Consider the following 18152-nt stretch of genomic DNA (forward strand, 5'->3'; position numbering starts at 1 on the left):
ACAGACACACACACACTTCTGCCAAGAAGTGTAAAATGATTGCTTAGCAAACACAGACAGAATGTTCAGTGACCTGTAATAATAAGTTATGGGGGTGTATCTTTTTTTTTGTATTTAAAAAAATGTATTGTGTGTTAGGCAATGGTTCAACAAACATATAATGTTTAAGGAGCCAAATTCGAGCTGTAAAATAAATAATGTGTAATATGAATATACTTTTCTCATGTAAACTTATTCTCCTCCTAAAATACCAAGGAAACAACTCCAGTGACCTTGTCTATAGTGTTTACTCTTTAATTTGAGCTTCTTTACTGATGAAGTATAAGACATAAGTGCAGTACAGAAAGAAAATGTAAAAGTAAATTACTGAATGAAAACTGTATCTGTATCTAAAAACTAAATAAAATTTAAACAAATAACCTCTCTCTCTCTATCTCCCTCTCACTCTCTCTCTTTATATATATATAAAAATATATATATATATGCAAGCACAAGTGTAAATTATTTCGACAAACTAAGAAAATAATGGGAAGATTAATGGTCAAGGCAGACATGAGTGACATACAACGGTTTATAATCCTCCTACAGTGTATGAAGTGAACATACAAAAAAAAACATTATAAATAATCATTTCTATTATAAAATAATCTCAATATGCTGTTTTTACAGGCTTTTACAAAATCAGAAGAGTAATTTCAATGAACAGTTGGCCTGCTGAGACACAAAAATGCATCAGCAAGGAAACAGCGTGTGAAAATTAAAAATGCCTCTCAAAAAGTTATGGTGAAGGTTATTAATAAAGTTACAGTGAAGTCAATGTCGAATGTTATGTTTTGCTATGACAAAAATACACTTTTAAGCAAATGCACAGGCACAAGCAATGCAGGCACATGAGGTGGTAGGATTTACCCCACAGGGGCAAACACATCCAGGGGACACAGACCCCACAATCAACTCTTTGTTGACGCTGCCGCATGGCACACAACCACACGGCACGGCACTACACTCTGTAACCCTCTTTCAGTTTGTTAAACCACGCAGCACAGAGGCCTCCAACCAATCGACTTACAGAGATATTTTCAGTGATCCTCCCGAGGCCGACGCTGTACAAAGAATCCCGTTAACAATTTATCTCGCTCGTGTCTTCTTGCATTGACGTATTCATCTTGACAGTATCCTTTCTGCTTTGTTACCACTGGGTTAAAACGGGAGGTAAATCATTAAGTCCTCCCCGTGACATTCACTCCACAATGGTCCACTGACCTTTAAGGCTGGATAAGCACACAGCTGGAGAATCCATGTTTGTAACCGAGGAGGATTTATTTACACAACACATTTTCTCAGTGGCTAAACGGCAAGAAGCAACATGTCCAAAGTGGTCCATTAATATTTGGACAGTTATTTATTTTTTATTTATTGTCTCAAATCCAGGAAAAATGAATTTAAAACGTATCCCTGCAAGGTTATGACCCTGATATATTAACTTAAAAGAGTGGTTGAGAATGTTCACACCCATACAGTGATGAGTCTTTCTTCTTACATGCTGTCCTATCTGGAGGCTGTCTAGATGTTCTTCTCCGGAAAAGCCATTTTACCTAAATCCAAATCAAACACATGCTCATAATAAAAACCAGAACAAAGGTCCCACAATAAGTAAGAAGTCAGATGACTGTAGTGAAGCCTAGAGTGTGACTCTTCTGCTCGAAGCCAACCAAGCCCGAGAGAAAAACGAGCCTGACCCCAACCCGATTACAGACATGTGTAGAATAACGATGCAGATAGCCCAGGCATGAGGTGGTGCATCAAGAAATGTCAGTTTTCAAAAGCAAGGTGCAGCTGCTCGCATCTAAACATCGTAGATTCTTCGTCTATAGAAAGCTCCATAAGTCCCATACTCTTCACCTGAGGTGGGTTGAATGTTGGCACTCCCTCACGTATCTAGTTTCATATTAAATCCAGTGTGCTGGAGCACAGAGACAACTAAAAAAAAAAAAAAAATGTTGTTGTTCCTTACCACACCGTGCAAATGAAAATGTCATACGTCACAGCTGTGTATCCTCGATGCCGTCCGGCTCCTCTATGGTCTCCAGCCGTCTCTCACAGGCATCTAGGATCTTTTTCCTCGGACCTAAGGGGATGTGGATACTCTTGAGGTCGCGGTCAGAGCACAGCAGCAGCGCTTCCAGATCAATCTTCTCCCTCTTGAAGATGGAGTGAAACTCGCCCATGCTCTGTGCAGCCAGGAAGACTTCCAGAGTACTCGTCTCGGGCTCGTCATCGTCGTCCAGCCCTAACTCCACCTCGTCCCAGGGCAGCTCCTCAGCGTTCCTCTCCTGAAGGCTGCGTGCGCTGCCGATGCTGTCTTCATCTTGACTCGGGTATGGCTGCAGGCGACTGCGTAATCGCACGTTGCTGCCCGACTGGTCCGCACTGGCCTCATCCCGACCACTAAGGTCAAACAGCCCCCCACTCACATAGTTCCTCCTGAAGACCATGGTGCCCAGACCGGGCCGGTTGAACAGGGAATCATGTCCCGAGTCGGTGCTGATCTCAGAAAAGTCCACGTCCTGCCTGTGGAGATCCGGCTCGCTCATGGCACGTGAAATGGCATCGTCGTTGTCTCTGGGGAACATGTCGCGGACGTTGCGGCGGCCGCGGTCCTTTGTGTTTGCGTACGTCCCCTGTTTGACAAACATGACATCGTTGCCCAGCTGGAGTCCAGAGAGGGAGCGCACACTCTTTCGTCCGTCCTCATAGATTTTAAAGGTCCCGTCTCCTTGTTTCCTCTTATCCAGCTTCTTCTGGATCTTTGTCTTCCCTCGATTTGTGGCATGGAGAGTAGCCTGAGAGCACAGGAACACAACAGTGAATATTCCTAAAGCCAGTGATCTACTAACATCACTACAATCCTATTTTAAAAGCTTTGGGAGTAAATCCCATGTTTTTCATACTTTTCTCAAAGGTACTAGTTTCATGCTATGTATGCTAGGAAATTAGTAGCCACATTAGCGGCATAGTGCTAATATCCTTATACCTTATTGTTTGGTCGGTCAGTTGACCATTTTCACCCAGAAGGAAATATCTTGACAACTATTGGATCGATTGCCATGAATTTCTTCAGATGTGGAATTGTAATATCTTTGGGAATTCCTTCAATTTCAATTAGCAGCGTTGAATATGGATCGTGAACCCAGTAAAAACTATACCTGTGTGAACGTTGTGATGATGGTATCATTTAACAGTCATTAACAGTCATGCAATGGAAACGAGGGAAAGATGAGAAACTGAACAATGCGAACATGCAGGTGTTTTAGGGATAGAAGAGGTAAAACTCAAATCTATCAATGTAGATACAGTCTAATAAATCTCCTGACCTGTGAATATGGCACACTGACGGTAGCAGCATTGTAGTTGTACAGCTTTTGGCTAATAGAGCTGCTGTTGTAACTGGAAAAACTCATGACGTCAGATGCCGACGCCTCCGAGGTCTCCCGGTGGAACTTCCTCTCCATGCGTTTCTGGTGTTTCTTCTGCATCTTCATGCACTCTTTGATCCGCCGCTCGGCCTCACGGAACGCCCGATCCTTCAGCTTGCCGACCAGCTTGGGGTTGAGGCCCGTCTGTTTGGCCGCGATGGAATCCAGGTAGCGGACGCAGTCCATGTGATTCTTCGTGGCGGCCATGTCCAACGGCGTGTGGTAGTCGTTGTCCAGGCACCATATGTTGGCACCGAAAGACACCAGGAAGAAGAGGCAGTTGTGGTGACCGTTGGCGGCGGCCAGGTGGAGCGGCGTGTTCCCCCACATGTCACACTTGTCGGGGTTTCCTCTGTGGGCCAAGGGAAACATATTAGCAACAAACTCATCTCATATTTATTAAACAAATATTTTCCCTCTGTTTAAACTGTGAGGAACAATACGTATAAAGTTATCTCCCTTGGTCTGCAGTTTAGATGATTCACTCTATGTTTAGATGTGATTTTTTAATATGTTTTCAACACTGAGCTGCCATCTGTGGGGTATTGGAGCCTAATTAAAAACATGCTAAACACCACATTTCACACCTTTTCCAGAAAACAACCATAGGTCTTCTGTAAGAAACTCCCTTTTTTTAAAGACTTGACAGATAGGATGCTTTTACTGTGAAATCCGACACACTGAATCAACTGTTCTGCAGGGCCATTCCTGCAAACCTTGGCTGACGGGCCACGACCTCAGGGCTACCTCTGCGTGTGCTGCACTGTTGCTGCCGGCTGGTAATATGACCACAGGCTTACCAGCACCACTGCTACACAACCTGTATCCAGTTTCAAGGGGGAGGCCGAATAGGTTCACTCACTCAAAGAGCACCACTGAGCACAGCTCATGATGTCATGGTGAATTCCTCATGTCAGAACATAAAGTGTAACTGCTGGTTGGACGATATGAACAACAGATGTGTATGGTGCTTTGTTATTATCCTTTCCCATCATACATTGTATTTCTGACTTTTTTGCGTGTTGAGAAAAATCTTGTTAAAGATAAAATATACGGAAAGCATCTTACTGACAATCACTGACATTGAAAGGGAAACCCGATTTGTTTTCAGATTGTTTGCGGCCACTAGAGCTAAATATTAGATTCACAATTTGAACATATGTCTTTGTTTATTTACAGCTTAGAGACATCTGGTTGGCGCCACAGCTTCTGCATTTGCATGTTTACTGAACTGTCTTGTGTCTTCCCTCCGTCCTCCCGACGTTGCCACGTACAGACTTCCTGAATATTTGATACGATAGACGTGAGGCTTCTGTCGAGGTGCAGATTTATTATTGATGCATTTCGTTGCGAGCTTTTCACGCAGGGAACGTGTGACAGCTCTGCCGGACCCGACCTGGGCAGCGATTGGCAAAGCCTCACTCTGATTTCAGCTCCCTGCTCTTTCTTTCTCTGGACAGGAAGTGGTTGAAACGATAAAGAGAAAAAAATGATTTTCAGGCTCGTCCGGTGCTTGAGGGAGGAGGAGTGGCTGTTATCAGTGTGTGTGTAGAGATCAGCCCCGGAGGTGACAATAAAACAAACCCTGTGACACCGCTAACCCTGCAGGGAATATACATGAAGGGACATAAAATAATCCAGGCTATAACTTGATGAGAAAAGATAAACAGCAATTAGCAGCGTTCAATTTTTATGTTGAGATGAAATATTTATCACCCTCTGCTCTCAGATTAGACAATACGCTTGTCATCGTTAGGGGCCGTCGAACACGATAGCTTTATGTGCAATAATTTATGTGTGTCCTTGTAAAATGTTGACCTCAGCTGTGATAGGTCTGCTCAGCTATTATGGGCTGTTTGCATCTTCACCTTCTTTTTGACAGCTTGATGTTATACTGCCAGGCGCCCGGTACAATATATATGCCAAATATAGAACATGAGGGCTTCGTTCCCATGAATATTACACCGAAGCATTTAACTCATCTCCAATCCATCCCCTGGTCTCACGAGTCTGGTGCCTCTGTAAACATTATGGCCGCTATTTATGTTTAATTTTACTACCTGGTGTCATTCAGGAGAGCGTGTTGTTCTGCCATCTGTGTCCTTGGAAGCTGAAAGCCTCCAGTGCCTTGTTTACACTCAATCCGTGGGAAATGGTGAATTGACAAATGTCACCCACAGGACAGCTGCTGGGGATTTTGTTCTGCCTTTCTTTCCACCGAAGTTCTGATATTTTTTTGCGTTCAATGAACTAAACGCTGTTAAATGATGTTGCTTCACTTTTACAGTCTCTCACACACTTGACTCAATTAAGCTGACTCATAATGGGCCCCCTTTTGCTGGCAGGCAGGCAAACCAGGTCAGCCAGAAAACACGAGGAGCGGGCCGTTGTGTGTCTCCTTGTCCCAACTCTCCATATTAGCATATTCTGCTGATGAAAGGACTGCATGCTTTCATTCGGTAGCTGATTCAATCTCCCCATCAAACAACATGAAGTCATTCAATAGCCTATTTATAAGGGGGGGGAAAGGCAATGTAACAACTAAACCGGTTGAATGAGTGTCAACGTTTATGTTTGCTGATTCATTCAAACTTTTATTTTACATGATGTACGATTATGTTTACAATTTCTGCACAAAACTAATTTGTGCATTGTCTTGATTTGAGTTCGATATCTTTGGCTGTATTTGTAAGTTCTTAATTTGTAGTTATTCACAATACAGTTTCTGGTGAAAACTCTAAAATATTAGATAACGAGGGTTTGAAATTGACATATGCATGATTGCCTGTCTTTTTTTATGTATACTTATATGTATATTGGCCGATATGTCCTCACTGGGAATGTTTTTGGTAATATTTGTGTCAGATTGGCCCTCAAAAAGTCTCCTGTGAAAACATTGTATTTCATAATGAAACACACACATCAAGTCAGACACAAGTGAATTGTATTAGTGCACCATTGGAATAACGGTTCACTGTTTATTTGGTAAACTATACACAAACACCGATTGCTATTTGAGATTTACCTCATGTATAATATATTTAAAATCCTTTTTTATAGGCCAACAACGATGTTTTTTATTAATGCTGACTGCAGAGCATCCGCTGCACAGACCAGTCGACCTTGAGCAGTGGCATCATGTTGAATGGTATGGAATTGTTCAATGCTTCTAAAATCAATAGTGCAACGAAGCTGTGCTAATAACAAATCTTTTATCACAATGCATTTGTATTAATCAAAATCTATATATGACCCCCAGAAGGTGTTTGTAAGGGTTACACAACCAGCCGCCTATTGAAAAACCTAAATTATAATCTTATAAAACACTAATCTGTCCTAAATATTTACCCTAAGAATTTAGGACACAACGCTCTATGTAAGATTTACAATATATTGTAATGTTAAGCAAATAAATCCCTGTTTGTGGTTTTATGACTGCTATTATCGTGTGAGTGTTTTCTTGCCACTTTTATTTCATGTTCAAATATAATGTTGGCCCAGCATGAGCTTCCTGACCTGCCCCAATAGTGTTGTTATGACACAGGTACAAAACAAGTCTGTGTGCACATATCAGGCTCTGAGAAGGAACCCTCATTGTAAGTGGTGTATTGTCAGTGCATAGATGCATTTTCTTATTGTTTAACCCCAGACATATCTTAAAATATATTTAATATTTAAATTTTTTTTTATGTGGAGAACCCAAAAAAGCTCAATGTTTTCCTTTTTCTGCATAATCCACAAACACCACTGAGGATCATCAGTGTTAACATGAACAAGTGGCATCATTGAACTGTTTCTGAAGACTCACTGCAGATGGACTGAAGGGAGCGAAGGGATATCAGTCTAAAAAAAGGTTTTACGCACACCACACTCATAAGAGTCATAAAAGTGTCTACCCACCCCCTCGCCACGATGAGCCGCAGGGCCTCCAGGTTGCCGTGGAAGGCAGCCCACAGGGTCGGGGTCATGCCATCCTCATCCGGCGCGTTGAGATCCTTCCGCGTCGCCTCCTTCAGCAGGTCCAGGTACCCGTCCCGGGCCGCCTTGTGGTACCGGTCATTCATGGCGCACCGTTAGTCCGCCCTGCTCGACTCCTTTCCGCCTCATCCACACCATCGTCTTCATGCGGGCATGTGGTGGGGACAGACCGGCTGGAGTTCCCCCCCCACCTCTCACCCGCACCGGTTCTCCTCCAGAGTCGGTGGCTGCAGGACGGACAGGAGCGCCTCGCCGGTATCCAGGGACGCGGCGCTGCGCAGGGGGTGCAACAGCGCCCCCGGTGGTCAAATGGGTCCAGAACAGGGACTTCTCCAGAGTAGAAACCCCACAAAATACCAGAGGTGTCAAGTAACGAAGTACCAGTGGTGTATAAAGTACTTGAAAGCCATACTTGAGTAAAAGGACAGATATCTTACCTGAAAGTGACTTCGGTAAAAGTAAAAGTCACCCGTCAGAAAATGACTTGAGTAAAAGTCTTAAAGTAGCTCATATTAAAAGTACTTAAGTATCAAAAGTATCTGGTGTTGAAATGTACTTAAGTATCAAAAGTAAAAGTACAAGTACCAAAATTAAAAATACAAAGTGCTTTTTATAGTAGTCCTATACAGACACAAAACAATCCAAAATGTTTCTTCTCAAGATTTATCTCAACTGACTGAAAAATGATAACAACAATATGAATATAATGTATGTAATTTATAATTTTACAAATTTTGAACCCTAGATGAGAGAGAGATAGAGAGAGAGGTGCGCTGTGTGTAGAGGCGTGCTGCTTCAACCTCCGCTGCTCAAGTAACGAGCGAGTTTGAGAATGTAAGAAGTAGAAAGTACACATATTTTTGTTCAAATGTAACGAGTAAAAGTAAAGAGTCGTCAGGAAAATAAATACTCAAGTAAAGTACAGATTTGTGAAAAATCTACTCAAGTACAGTAGCAAAGTATTTCTACTTCGTTACTTCCCACCACTGCGAAGTACAAATACTTTGTTACCTTACTTAAGTAGAAATTTTGGGTATCTATACTTTACTGGAGTATTTATTTTTCAGACGACTTTTTACTTCTACTCCTTACATTTTCATGCAAATATCTGATCTTTCTACTCCTTACATTTTAATCTACAGAAGTCCTTTTAAACCCTAGTATCTATACTTCTACTTGAGTAATGAATGTGAATACTTTTGACACCTCCGCAAAATACAATGTCAGTTGGGAAGCGGGGTTAAAAGGGCGCCCACAACGGAGTGTGGACAAACTGGGTCATGACTTTATCTGTTAATGTTCTTCTGCATGTGCCCCCCCCAAAAAAATACATCAGCATTTAAATGTATGGGGATCAAACTGTATTTTGGGTTTTGTGTAGTTTCTTGATTTGAGTTCAATATCCTTGGCTGTATTAGTAAGTTCTTAATTTGTAGTTATTCACAATACAGTTTCTGGTGAAAACTCTAACATATCAAGTGACAAGGGTTTGAAAATGACATACACATGATCGCCTGTCTTTTTTTATGTATACTTTTATGTATATTGGCCGATATGTCCTCACTGGAAATGTTCTTGGTAATAATGGTGTCGGATTGGCCCTCAAAAAGTCTCCTGTGAAAACATTGTATTTCATAATGAAACACACACACATCAAGTCAGACACAAGTGAATCAGCATTTAAATGTGTGGGGATCAAACTGTAATTTGGGTTTCCAGAAAAGACAAACTCATTTTGTTGGTTGTGAAATTTGTAAATGTATCTGCACGCTCATCTTTGGGAGATCTGCTGGGATATTTCCATTTTTTCTAAATGTTATAAAATCTAAAAACACCAGATTTGTAGATTGCACCAAAGTTGTGAAATGATGAGCACTGACATTCGAGACTGTAGCAGTGTACAACTGTGATTAGGAAAAACAGAACGTCCTTTGTGTCATTGTTTTTTCCAAATCCTTTTTCCTTAAACCATTGTTCTCATGTAGATTTATGTTTCTGGGAGAATTACAACGAAACCTGACCGTGGACGAAAAGGATTTCATGATGCAACAAAAACAAGTACCTCCGCTGTGAGCCCCACCCTGATGAAAAAGATATAAATTTCCTTAGGTAATGACCTAGGCATATCTGAAGCAGTGGCTCGGAGACTGAAGTCCTCCAGACCAATTGAAACTTCCATAACAATAGGCACAGATAGTGGCTGGGCTTTTCAGGCACCACACCTCAGGCATGTAGCTGTCAGACTCAGGGGCACATCTCTTTAGTGAGCTGAAAGTATTCCCTCCAAGCACTAAATCAAGATGATTCGACAAATAATGCCTGCTACGCCTCGTTTGTGTAACACATGCACCTGCAGGTAGACACAACAAACACAACAGCTTGTATATTCTCAGCTGCATTTATTTTGTGCGCGCTGCTAAAAGTGACTGACATTAATAACTCTATTTGTCCAAAATCAAAAGATGTGCTGTTATTCTGGAAAAGAACCGGTTTCTTGTATTTTGGAAGTTGTGAGAAAAGGTTTTTTCCTAGAAACATCTTCTGAACTTCAAACGGTTATTTTGTGCATAACACACAGTGTTTGGTAATAATATGGTGTTTTTCATAACAGATTTATTTAGATTTACGACTCTCTCTACAGTAAAGCAGAGTTTTGGAGGCGTATAAAAGCTGTGGTGATTCAGTCTGCCTCCCAGGATCGGACTACACCAGGTAGGCTTACAGGTATCCTGAAACCTTTCCTTTATCTTTAAAAGTTCACTGCTACGTTGAACTGCTCAATTTTCGCCAGATGATTTTCCATTGTTATACTGCTGCTTCAAATGTCCTGATGTTATTCCTGATTTTAGCAGATATGGAGAGGTAACTTTAATGAAATTGATAGTTAATCCCAATAGACATGGTTGGGGATTCTTATTCCGTACAGCCCTGTTGAAATGCATTGCTTGCCAAAATAAGAGCCACAAAGGGAGGAAATTAAATCCCATATGTTGATTTGAAACTGCTGCATTGTGTGACACCTTTGTTCATTGACAATCAATTTCTCACACCCCAGCCACAGACTGTTTGCCCTCCTCCTGACTCACGATTACGTGGAATTCATATGAATTCTAGTGCATTACTTTACGACAGGGTGACCATTATGGTGATTATTTGTCCAAGTTTCACTTGGGCGTGATCTTCCTTTAAAAGGAAGCCAGCTAGTGGGTGTACTTGTTTAACCTGTAATGTCTTGCATGCAGCCAGATGCAAACAAGAGAAATCCCTCATTTGTGACTTGATCTGGGGGAGAAGAGACATGTGTTTGAACACTGGCCATCCCTGCGACTGTTTGACCGATGGCAATCCCTGTGAACCATGCAGGATGACGGCCAAAGACCGGGAGACGGAGGAGGCCCACCTGTCCAACAACATCAACATAGAGAGTCAAGCGGGGAGCACATGCGAACCCGAACTGAACATCCCTTCCAGTGTTGTGGGGAGGGAGAAGGGCCAGAACTGGGGATGGATGTTGTCTGGGATCATCTGCCTCAATGTTTTGATCCTGGGTTGCGCCTTGGCCAGTGGCACTGCTCACGACGATGTGAACATCAAAACGACCGACCTGCAGATTTACCTGATCGTCCTTCTTCTCCTCACCTCCCTTTGGATGGTTTATTACATCATCTTCACGTCCAGGAAAGAAGACGCTGTTTTTTACCAGGATGCCCATGCTGGACCGGTGTGGCTCAGGGGTAAATATCTCCACTTGCGATCGAATTGCGAGTTGTTTCTTTTAACAAAGTTAGTTTGAAGGTTTAAAAATGTTCCCTGTTCTTCTTTCCTTCAGGAGGACTTGTGCTGTTTGGTCTGCTCAGTATTATCATGGATATTTTTAAGATCGCCAGCTATGTGGGCTACCTCCACTGTGACTCGGCTATTAAGGTGGCATTCCCTGTGGTGCAACTGGTTTTCATACTTGTGCAGGTAAAACATGGTTTAATGTTGTAGATGTACAAATTTAAGGTTGTAAAATATGAAGCTAATTGTAAAATCAATTTGCAGACGTACTTCTTGTGGATCCACGCAAAGGACTGTGTGCAGCTGCAGAGGAATATAACACGGTATGTGATAAATTCCTTTCTCTTTGTCTTTGTGAATATGCAGGCATTTTTAAGGGGCTGATATTGATCAATTCAGTGCTTTAAATTTGGATCTAGTGAATGTAAATGTGATTTATGAGGAGACTCTTTGGCCTCGGTGGAAATATGTGCTGTACTGAGTTCCATTCCAGTTTTATTAATTTCTTTAAATGTGTATCCATTTGCTGAAGCTGAAAAACTCAAATTAAATCATTCATCGACTATCAGGATTGCTGGTAATTATTTTAGTTTTAGCTCAAAATTGCTATACACTAGCTTTGGTTCAAACTAAATCAGAGTATCGTGCTTATGAGACATAATGGCCCAGAAAACCTAATCGTTTTTTTTTTTGCTGCTGTTATTTTATATTTTTTTCCTCTGGTGTGTCTCCTCTTTTTTTCCAGTTGTGGTCTGATGCTCACCCTCTCCACAAATCTGGTCGTGTGGATGGCCGCGGTCACCGAGGAGTCCCTTCACCAAACAACGGTTCCGGATTATCCAGAGAATATCACAAAGCAGTCTAAGCGAAGCCAGTACATTGTTAAAGGTAATCGATTTAAGCGACTAAAAATAAATATATCAATATTGAAAAAGAAAACGACATAACCTTCCTCTCTCCCTGTGCTCCGTTTTGTCTTACAGCAAGTTACGGAGACAGTCAGTGCAAGTGCAGCCACACGTCATGTAGCATCTTCAAGGAGGCCTATTACTACCTGTACCCCTTCAATATCGAGTACAGTCTCTTTGCCTCGGCCATGGCCTACGTGATGTGGAAAAATGTAGGTCGAGTAGCTGACGAACACGGACACCACAAAATCAAATTCAGTCTGAAGGATATATTCCTCGGCCCCGTGACAGGAGTTCTCTTAGTTGTGGCAGGTCTGGCAACCTTCATCGCATATGAGATGGAAATGCAAAAGGAAAGCAGTGATGACGATGATAATGACAAGGCCATGATGATGCACTTTGTCATGAATATCGTCATCGTGAGCTTGATGTCCATTTCGACCGTGATTGGCTGCGCGATCTACAAGGCCGACCACAGGGAGCATGTTTCTGAGAAAAACCCCACGCGCAGCTTAGATGTGGGGCTGCTGGTGGGAGCCTCACTGGGACAATTCATCATCAGCTATTACACCATCGTAGCCATGGTTGCAACTGAGGCCCAAGGCCACTTGAACAGGCTCAACCTGGCTTGGGCTATCCTGATGGTGATCCAGGTCGGCCTGCAGAACTTTTTCATAATCGAGGGGCTGCATCGGGAGCCCTTCCACGAAGCGCACACACTCACTGTGGTTTCAAATCCATATGTGCAGCAGCAAGGCAAAGAGCTGAGCAGCCTGGAAGAATCAGATATGGAACAAAAGCCAAACCCTGCATCCACAGAGCACGGCCTGCACGGCCAGGCGGCTGAGCACAGACTCAAACTGTCATGGAAGAGACGGGTGCTGAAGGAGGTCTGTGTGTTTCTGCTGCTGGGAAACGTCATAGTAAGTACCACTCACCCTCGCTGCCTCAGGTTCACCGTTTCAAAATTCACCGAATACTCAACCTGCTCTGTGGTTCCTTTCTCTCACAGCTGTGGATCATGCCGGCGTTCGGTGCTCGTCCCCAGTTCGACCACGACACCGAAACTCAATTCTACAACTTTAACATGTGGGCTGCCGTGGTCAACGTTGGACTTCCTTTTGGGATCTTTTACCGCATGCATTCAGTCGCCAGCCTGTTTGAGGTTTTTATGACCTCGTAACACTGCAGGAGGAGCAAAGATGTCGGGCCAACTGTTTTGAAATTTAAAAACTGTTTTGTACAAATTGTCGATGTACTTTGTTCTGATGATGCTCTGTTATTTCTCTGTAATGACGTAATTAGTTCTCTCTGTCTGTGAAGTACTCACTCCCTTTGATGTTGCTCATTAAGTTCTAGCCTGTATATTTGACAATGAAAATGTATTCAGAATACTATTATCACACAAATATTGACATTAACCTTGTGCAATTTAATGATATCATGCTGTATTTTCACAAAATAAAGGCAAGCATTAAAATAAGCTGAAGGAAAGGAAATTATTTATTGCCATATATATTATTATTATAATTATTATAATTATTTTAATCATAATTATTATTATTAGTAGTAGTAGTTAGTATTATTATTATCATGCTGCTTAGTAAAAGGAAATTCAGTTTGCTGGTATCTAGTCTAGCCCACTTTAAAGACAGGTTTTTATTTTAGCTGAACACAATTGATCATGATGTATTGGCTGGTTTGTAGATAATTAATCTGTAACTATTTTAAATGACAAAGAATTGGTCACGTCTTCATCCTCGTACATTTTGTTTTTTTATTACAAGTAAAATTAATATATTTTTTGTATATATTTTAATATCTTTTTTGGACTGTTGGACATATTTCAGGAGAATTAATGGGCACATTCGATGATTTTCTGGTTGTATGAACCAAATAATATTGAATCCATCAAGAAATCACGCAGCAGATTAATATAAAGCTCATATGACAAAATGAACAAATACAAACAGCCAATTAATCAAACGCTGTAAATTAACATTTGACCAGATCCTCTGAGACAAACAACACGAGTGGCCCACTTATTTATATTTAAACAAATAATCCAAAAGTTGGTAGCGAAGGCTTACCTTTGAGTCAGGCATGTTTCAGGCCACACTCACCTGGGGGTCCTTAGCACACGGGTTTGTTTATATCCACGTCACCAGGAAGTACATCCTGAACCGTCCCAATTCAAAATGCAGAGACAGGTAATCGCACAGTAAATTCTATTAAGTGACAGTTAATCGTAACTTGTTTTGTTATAATATGGTGCTGACAGCCTTGTTTAATATCGCAGACTCAAACATTCACGACTTTATCGGATGTAAAAAAACGAATTTAGTTAAAAGAACAAGTAGCTCGGTTTGTTAGCATTAGCATCACCATGCTAATGTTTGTGAATCCCCAGGACTCCCAGGAGGCTCCTCTGTTCGGGGAGGACTTCGACCACAGCAGACCACGGTCCTCCAGAATCAAGTGAGTCGTTGTGGTTTAACTGTGTTTTTAAATGTTTCACTTCGAACTCTCCAGACTCAAGGGACAGCCTGTGTGTTGCAGACATCCTGTGGCTTCTTTCTTCCACCTCTTCTTCCGAACCACTGCCATTTTGATCTACCTGCTGTGTGACGTCATCAGCAGTCGTTTCATCGTCTCCATGGTCGCCATCATCCTCCTGCTGTCATGTGACTTCTGGACGGTGAAGGTGAGGATTCCAGGTTTTTATACCCTGGATATAATTATACCAGTGATTCTTTTGATTTGTTGATTAATAGTTTTAATCAACAAATCCCATTCGCATTATGAATCCATGCAGTCCAAAGCTATGCTCTTATAGAGTTCATACCAACGCCAAATCAGAATCAGAATCAGAAGTATTTTATTGCCAAGTACGTTAACACACCCAAGGAATTTGCTCTGGTATTTGGTGCATACAATGAACATAGAAACATAAAAACGCAATAAATACAACATACATAGGAGAGCAATAAAAAATAGGAAACCAGTATATATTTACTCACTGTTTACTTCTTATTAACTCACTTTTTACCAATATTTAAACAAAGTAACATTTATTTTGACATAAACATTTCTGAATAAAAATATATAAAAGATAAAAGTGAAGTAAAAAGTGAAATGCTAAATGCAAAACAGTGAACAGTGTCAGATTGCAATATGCAATATAATGCAGTATAATATAATATGATATGATATAATGTGTTAATTTAACACATCCTAGAGGTGTGGGGGTAATTACAAACACTCTTAAAGGTCGGTCCCCTAAACATGCTTGATTATTATTTTTTTCATAAAGAGCCATGAATTATTCTCTGAGAAATTGACAAACATGTTGCAAAGTTCAATAAAGTGGAAAAAAAAAACAACTCTTAGATCCGCCCCCTGATCCGGAGCAGCTCAAAATGTAATTGGCTCCTTCATCATCCAGACTGTATCCTTTCACTTTGTCCAGTTTAGTAACATATAATCAAACAAGCAAACACATAATTGACTAAAATGTAACTTATTTGATGGAGGTCACTATAGCTGTGACGAAATTAAAGAAAAAAAACGCATTAAATATTCACGATATATAAAGCTACTATGACAGAATATTTATATATCACGTTCAATATTCTGTTTGTTTTTTTAAATGACAAAAGATTAGTTGATTATCTTCAAATGAAGCCTGTTTGACTTAAAAATATGTTAGATTTTTTTCATCAATTGACTTCTAATATTTGATCCTATATTTAATTTATTTTCGTGTCCATTGATTATTATTTTTTTCATAAAGAGACATGAATTATTCTCTGAGAAATTGACAAACATGTTGCAAAGTTCAATAAAGTGGGGAAAAAACCCTCTTAGATCCACCCCCTGATCCGGAGCAGCTCAAAATGTAATAAGAAAAAAAAAATTAAAAAAATGAAATGTAATGTAATTGGCTCCTTCATCATCCAGACTGTATCCTTTCACGTTGTCCAGTTTACTAACATATAATCAAATAAGCAAACGCATAACTGACTAAAACGTAACTTATTTGGTGGAGGTCACTTTAGCTGTGACGAATATTTATAAATCACGTTCAATATTCTGTTTGTTTTTTTAAATGACAAAAGATTAGTTGATTATCTTCAAATGAAGCCTATGTTTAATTAAAAATATGTTAGATTTTTTTCATCGATTGACATTTAATATTTGATCCTTTATTTAATTTTTTTCGTGTCCACTGCTTATGTTTTCTTTTTTTAGTGAATCGTTAGTTTGTAATGAATATGATCTTTATGACAGTAACAAGTATTTTTCCAGAACGTATCTGGCAGGTTGCTGGTCGGCCTTCGGTGGTGGAATCAGGTGGATAAAGATGGAGGGAGCCACTGGGTGTTTGAGTCGAGGAAGGTAAGCAGAAGAGTGGGCTGGTGTGTGCACAGAAGATAACGATGGCAAGATATGGTGTATGTAGTTTGGTTTGGTGGGTCTATCACTATATAATAACTACATGGCCTTAATAGACAATTACAGGTTGTGTAACATAAAACAATTGCACTGTCCTCCTTGTTTCCTTTTGTTAGGCGACACACAGTGCGAACACAACATCCAGTGCTGATTCACGGATCTTCTGGCTCGGACTCATCGTGTTCCCCATCATTTGGTTCATCATGGTGTTCAGCGCCATCTTCTCCTTAAAGATTAAATGGCTGGTCGGTTCAGAATCTCTGTCTGTTAATTCCTCTCAGTTTAAATAGCTGCACAGACCTTTTTTGTTTATTCCTGTTTGTGATTTTTTAAAAAATGTTTCCCCCTCAGGTTATTGTGATAATGGCCATGATATTACAGTGGGCCAACCTGTACGGTTACGTCAGATGCAAGGTGGGCGGAGAGTCCAGCCTGAGAAGCATGGCAAAGAAATACATTGGGGTCCAGATTTTAAAACAGGTATGTCAATTTAATTCTAAGCTTATTCCTGCATATTTTATCCAACTAATTGTAACGTCTTTTTTTTCAAATCAAAGGCCATGAAGAAAGGCGAGGGACAATAACTTGAAGAGAACGTCCCAACTAATCTGCAGAAGAAGACTGGATGAACACATTGTGTTAACTTGATTCCAGTTCAAAGGTGGCTGGTCCTTTCTGAGGGTAAAGGGGTTTTGTATGTGTCGTTTCCTCTGAATCAATTGTTTGAAAACTTCAGGAATAGTTTCCCAAGGTTTTCTGTAAGTTCCAAATAAAATACAGTCTAGTTGCTTGAGAGATTTTCAGTGATGTCTTCTACCTGCAGTTTATTTAGTGAGGAAATCTCACTGACATCAAGGTGTCAATTGCGATCTCTGAACACATTACGTTAACACAAGATACCAACAAGACAACTCAGGCACTGAAAACAACCATCTAACACACACAGAGCCAGATGTATTCCAGCAGTGACATGTATGCTACTGGAAACATTAACATGAAGGAGGGTGATGTTAAAATGTGCAATTTTGAAGTTTTGTCTCTGTCAACAACTCAGCCTGTCGGGCAGCATCTATGAATGTGAAAGGGATATTTTGGGGACAAAGATAATTTTGTAAGTGGCTGCTAATCAAACACAGGATGTGGATATTAATACTGATGTAGGTATATCTTTTTTAAATCAATCTGTATTATAACTGACCTTGCTGGGTTATGTAGGGAGAAGGGTTTTGAATTGGTTTTCAGATTTGTACAAAAACTGTTTGTTTACTCAGGGCTTCTGTGTAAATGAGACAATAAAGTTTTTCACATTTTTGAAATGTGAGATTTATTAATGGCTCGTTTTAAATGAAGTGTATTTGAGCATCACTTAATAAGATGAAGCAGTTGTCTGCTGGTGTCGGAGATTAAGCATCAATTAAATAATAGAATCACATCTGTGTGCATCAGATAAATATGCTGGCTACAAATATTAGTTTTTGTTAGTATTTACAATTTCATTGCATGAAGCAGTTTTGTTTTTATGTTGGACTTAAAGTTTTTGATTCAACTTGAGCTG

General features: G+C 40.6%; 3 protein-coding genes across 3 annotated transcripts; 2 read left to right on the plus strand and 1 right to left on the minus strand.

Moving 5' to 3' along the window:
* Nucleotides 1–2042: 2042 nt before the first annotated feature.
* On the minus strand, nucleotides 2043–7540 carry ush1ga (Usher syndrome 1Ga (autosomal recessive)). Its single transcript, XM_061090850.1, has 3 exons — nucleotides 7377–7540; nucleotides 3375–3828; nucleotides 2043–2843 (listed from the first exon to the last, which is right to left on the minus strand). The coding sequence occupies exons 1-3, from the start codon at nucleotides 7538–7540 to the stop codon at nucleotides 2043–2045; spliced, it is 1419 nt and encodes a 472-aa protein (XP_060946833.1).
* A 3212-nt stretch (nucleotides 7541–10752) lies between these two features.
* Nucleotides 10753–13325, plus strand: LOC133023784 (proton channel OTOP2-like). Its single transcript, XM_061090855.1, has 6 exons — nucleotides 10753–11188; nucleotides 11284–11420; nucleotides 11499–11557; nucleotides 11980–12122; nucleotides 12218–13065; nucleotides 13155–13325. The coding sequence occupies exons 1-6, from the start codon at nucleotides 10753–10755 to the stop codon at nucleotides 13323–13325; spliced, it is 1794 nt and encodes a 597-aa protein (XP_060946838.1).
* A 977-nt stretch (nucleotides 13326–14302) lies between these two features.
* On the plus strand, nucleotides 14303–17930 carry LOC133022980 (Golgi apparatus membrane protein TVP23 homolog B-like). Its single transcript, XM_061089897.1, has 7 exons — nucleotides 14303–14352; nucleotides 14553–14620; nucleotides 14702–14846; nucleotides 16451–16540; nucleotides 16714–16842; nucleotides 16949–17077; nucleotides 17155–17930. Exons 1-7 carry the CDS (start codon nucleotides 14341–14343, stop codon nucleotides 17179–17181), a joined length of 600 nt encoding a protein of 199 aa, XP_060945880.1. The 5' UTR covers nucleotides 14303–14340; the 3' UTR covers nucleotides 17182–17930.
* Nucleotides 17931–18152: the final 222 nt, after the last annotated feature.

Source organism: Limanda limanda, chromosome 17, assembly GCF_963576545.1.
Source record: "Limanda limanda chromosome 17, fLimLim1.1, whole genome shotgun sequence".
Classification (NCBI taxonomy): domain Eukaryota; kingdom Metazoa; phylum Chordata; class Actinopteri; order Pleuronectiformes; family Pleuronectidae; genus Limanda; species Limanda limanda.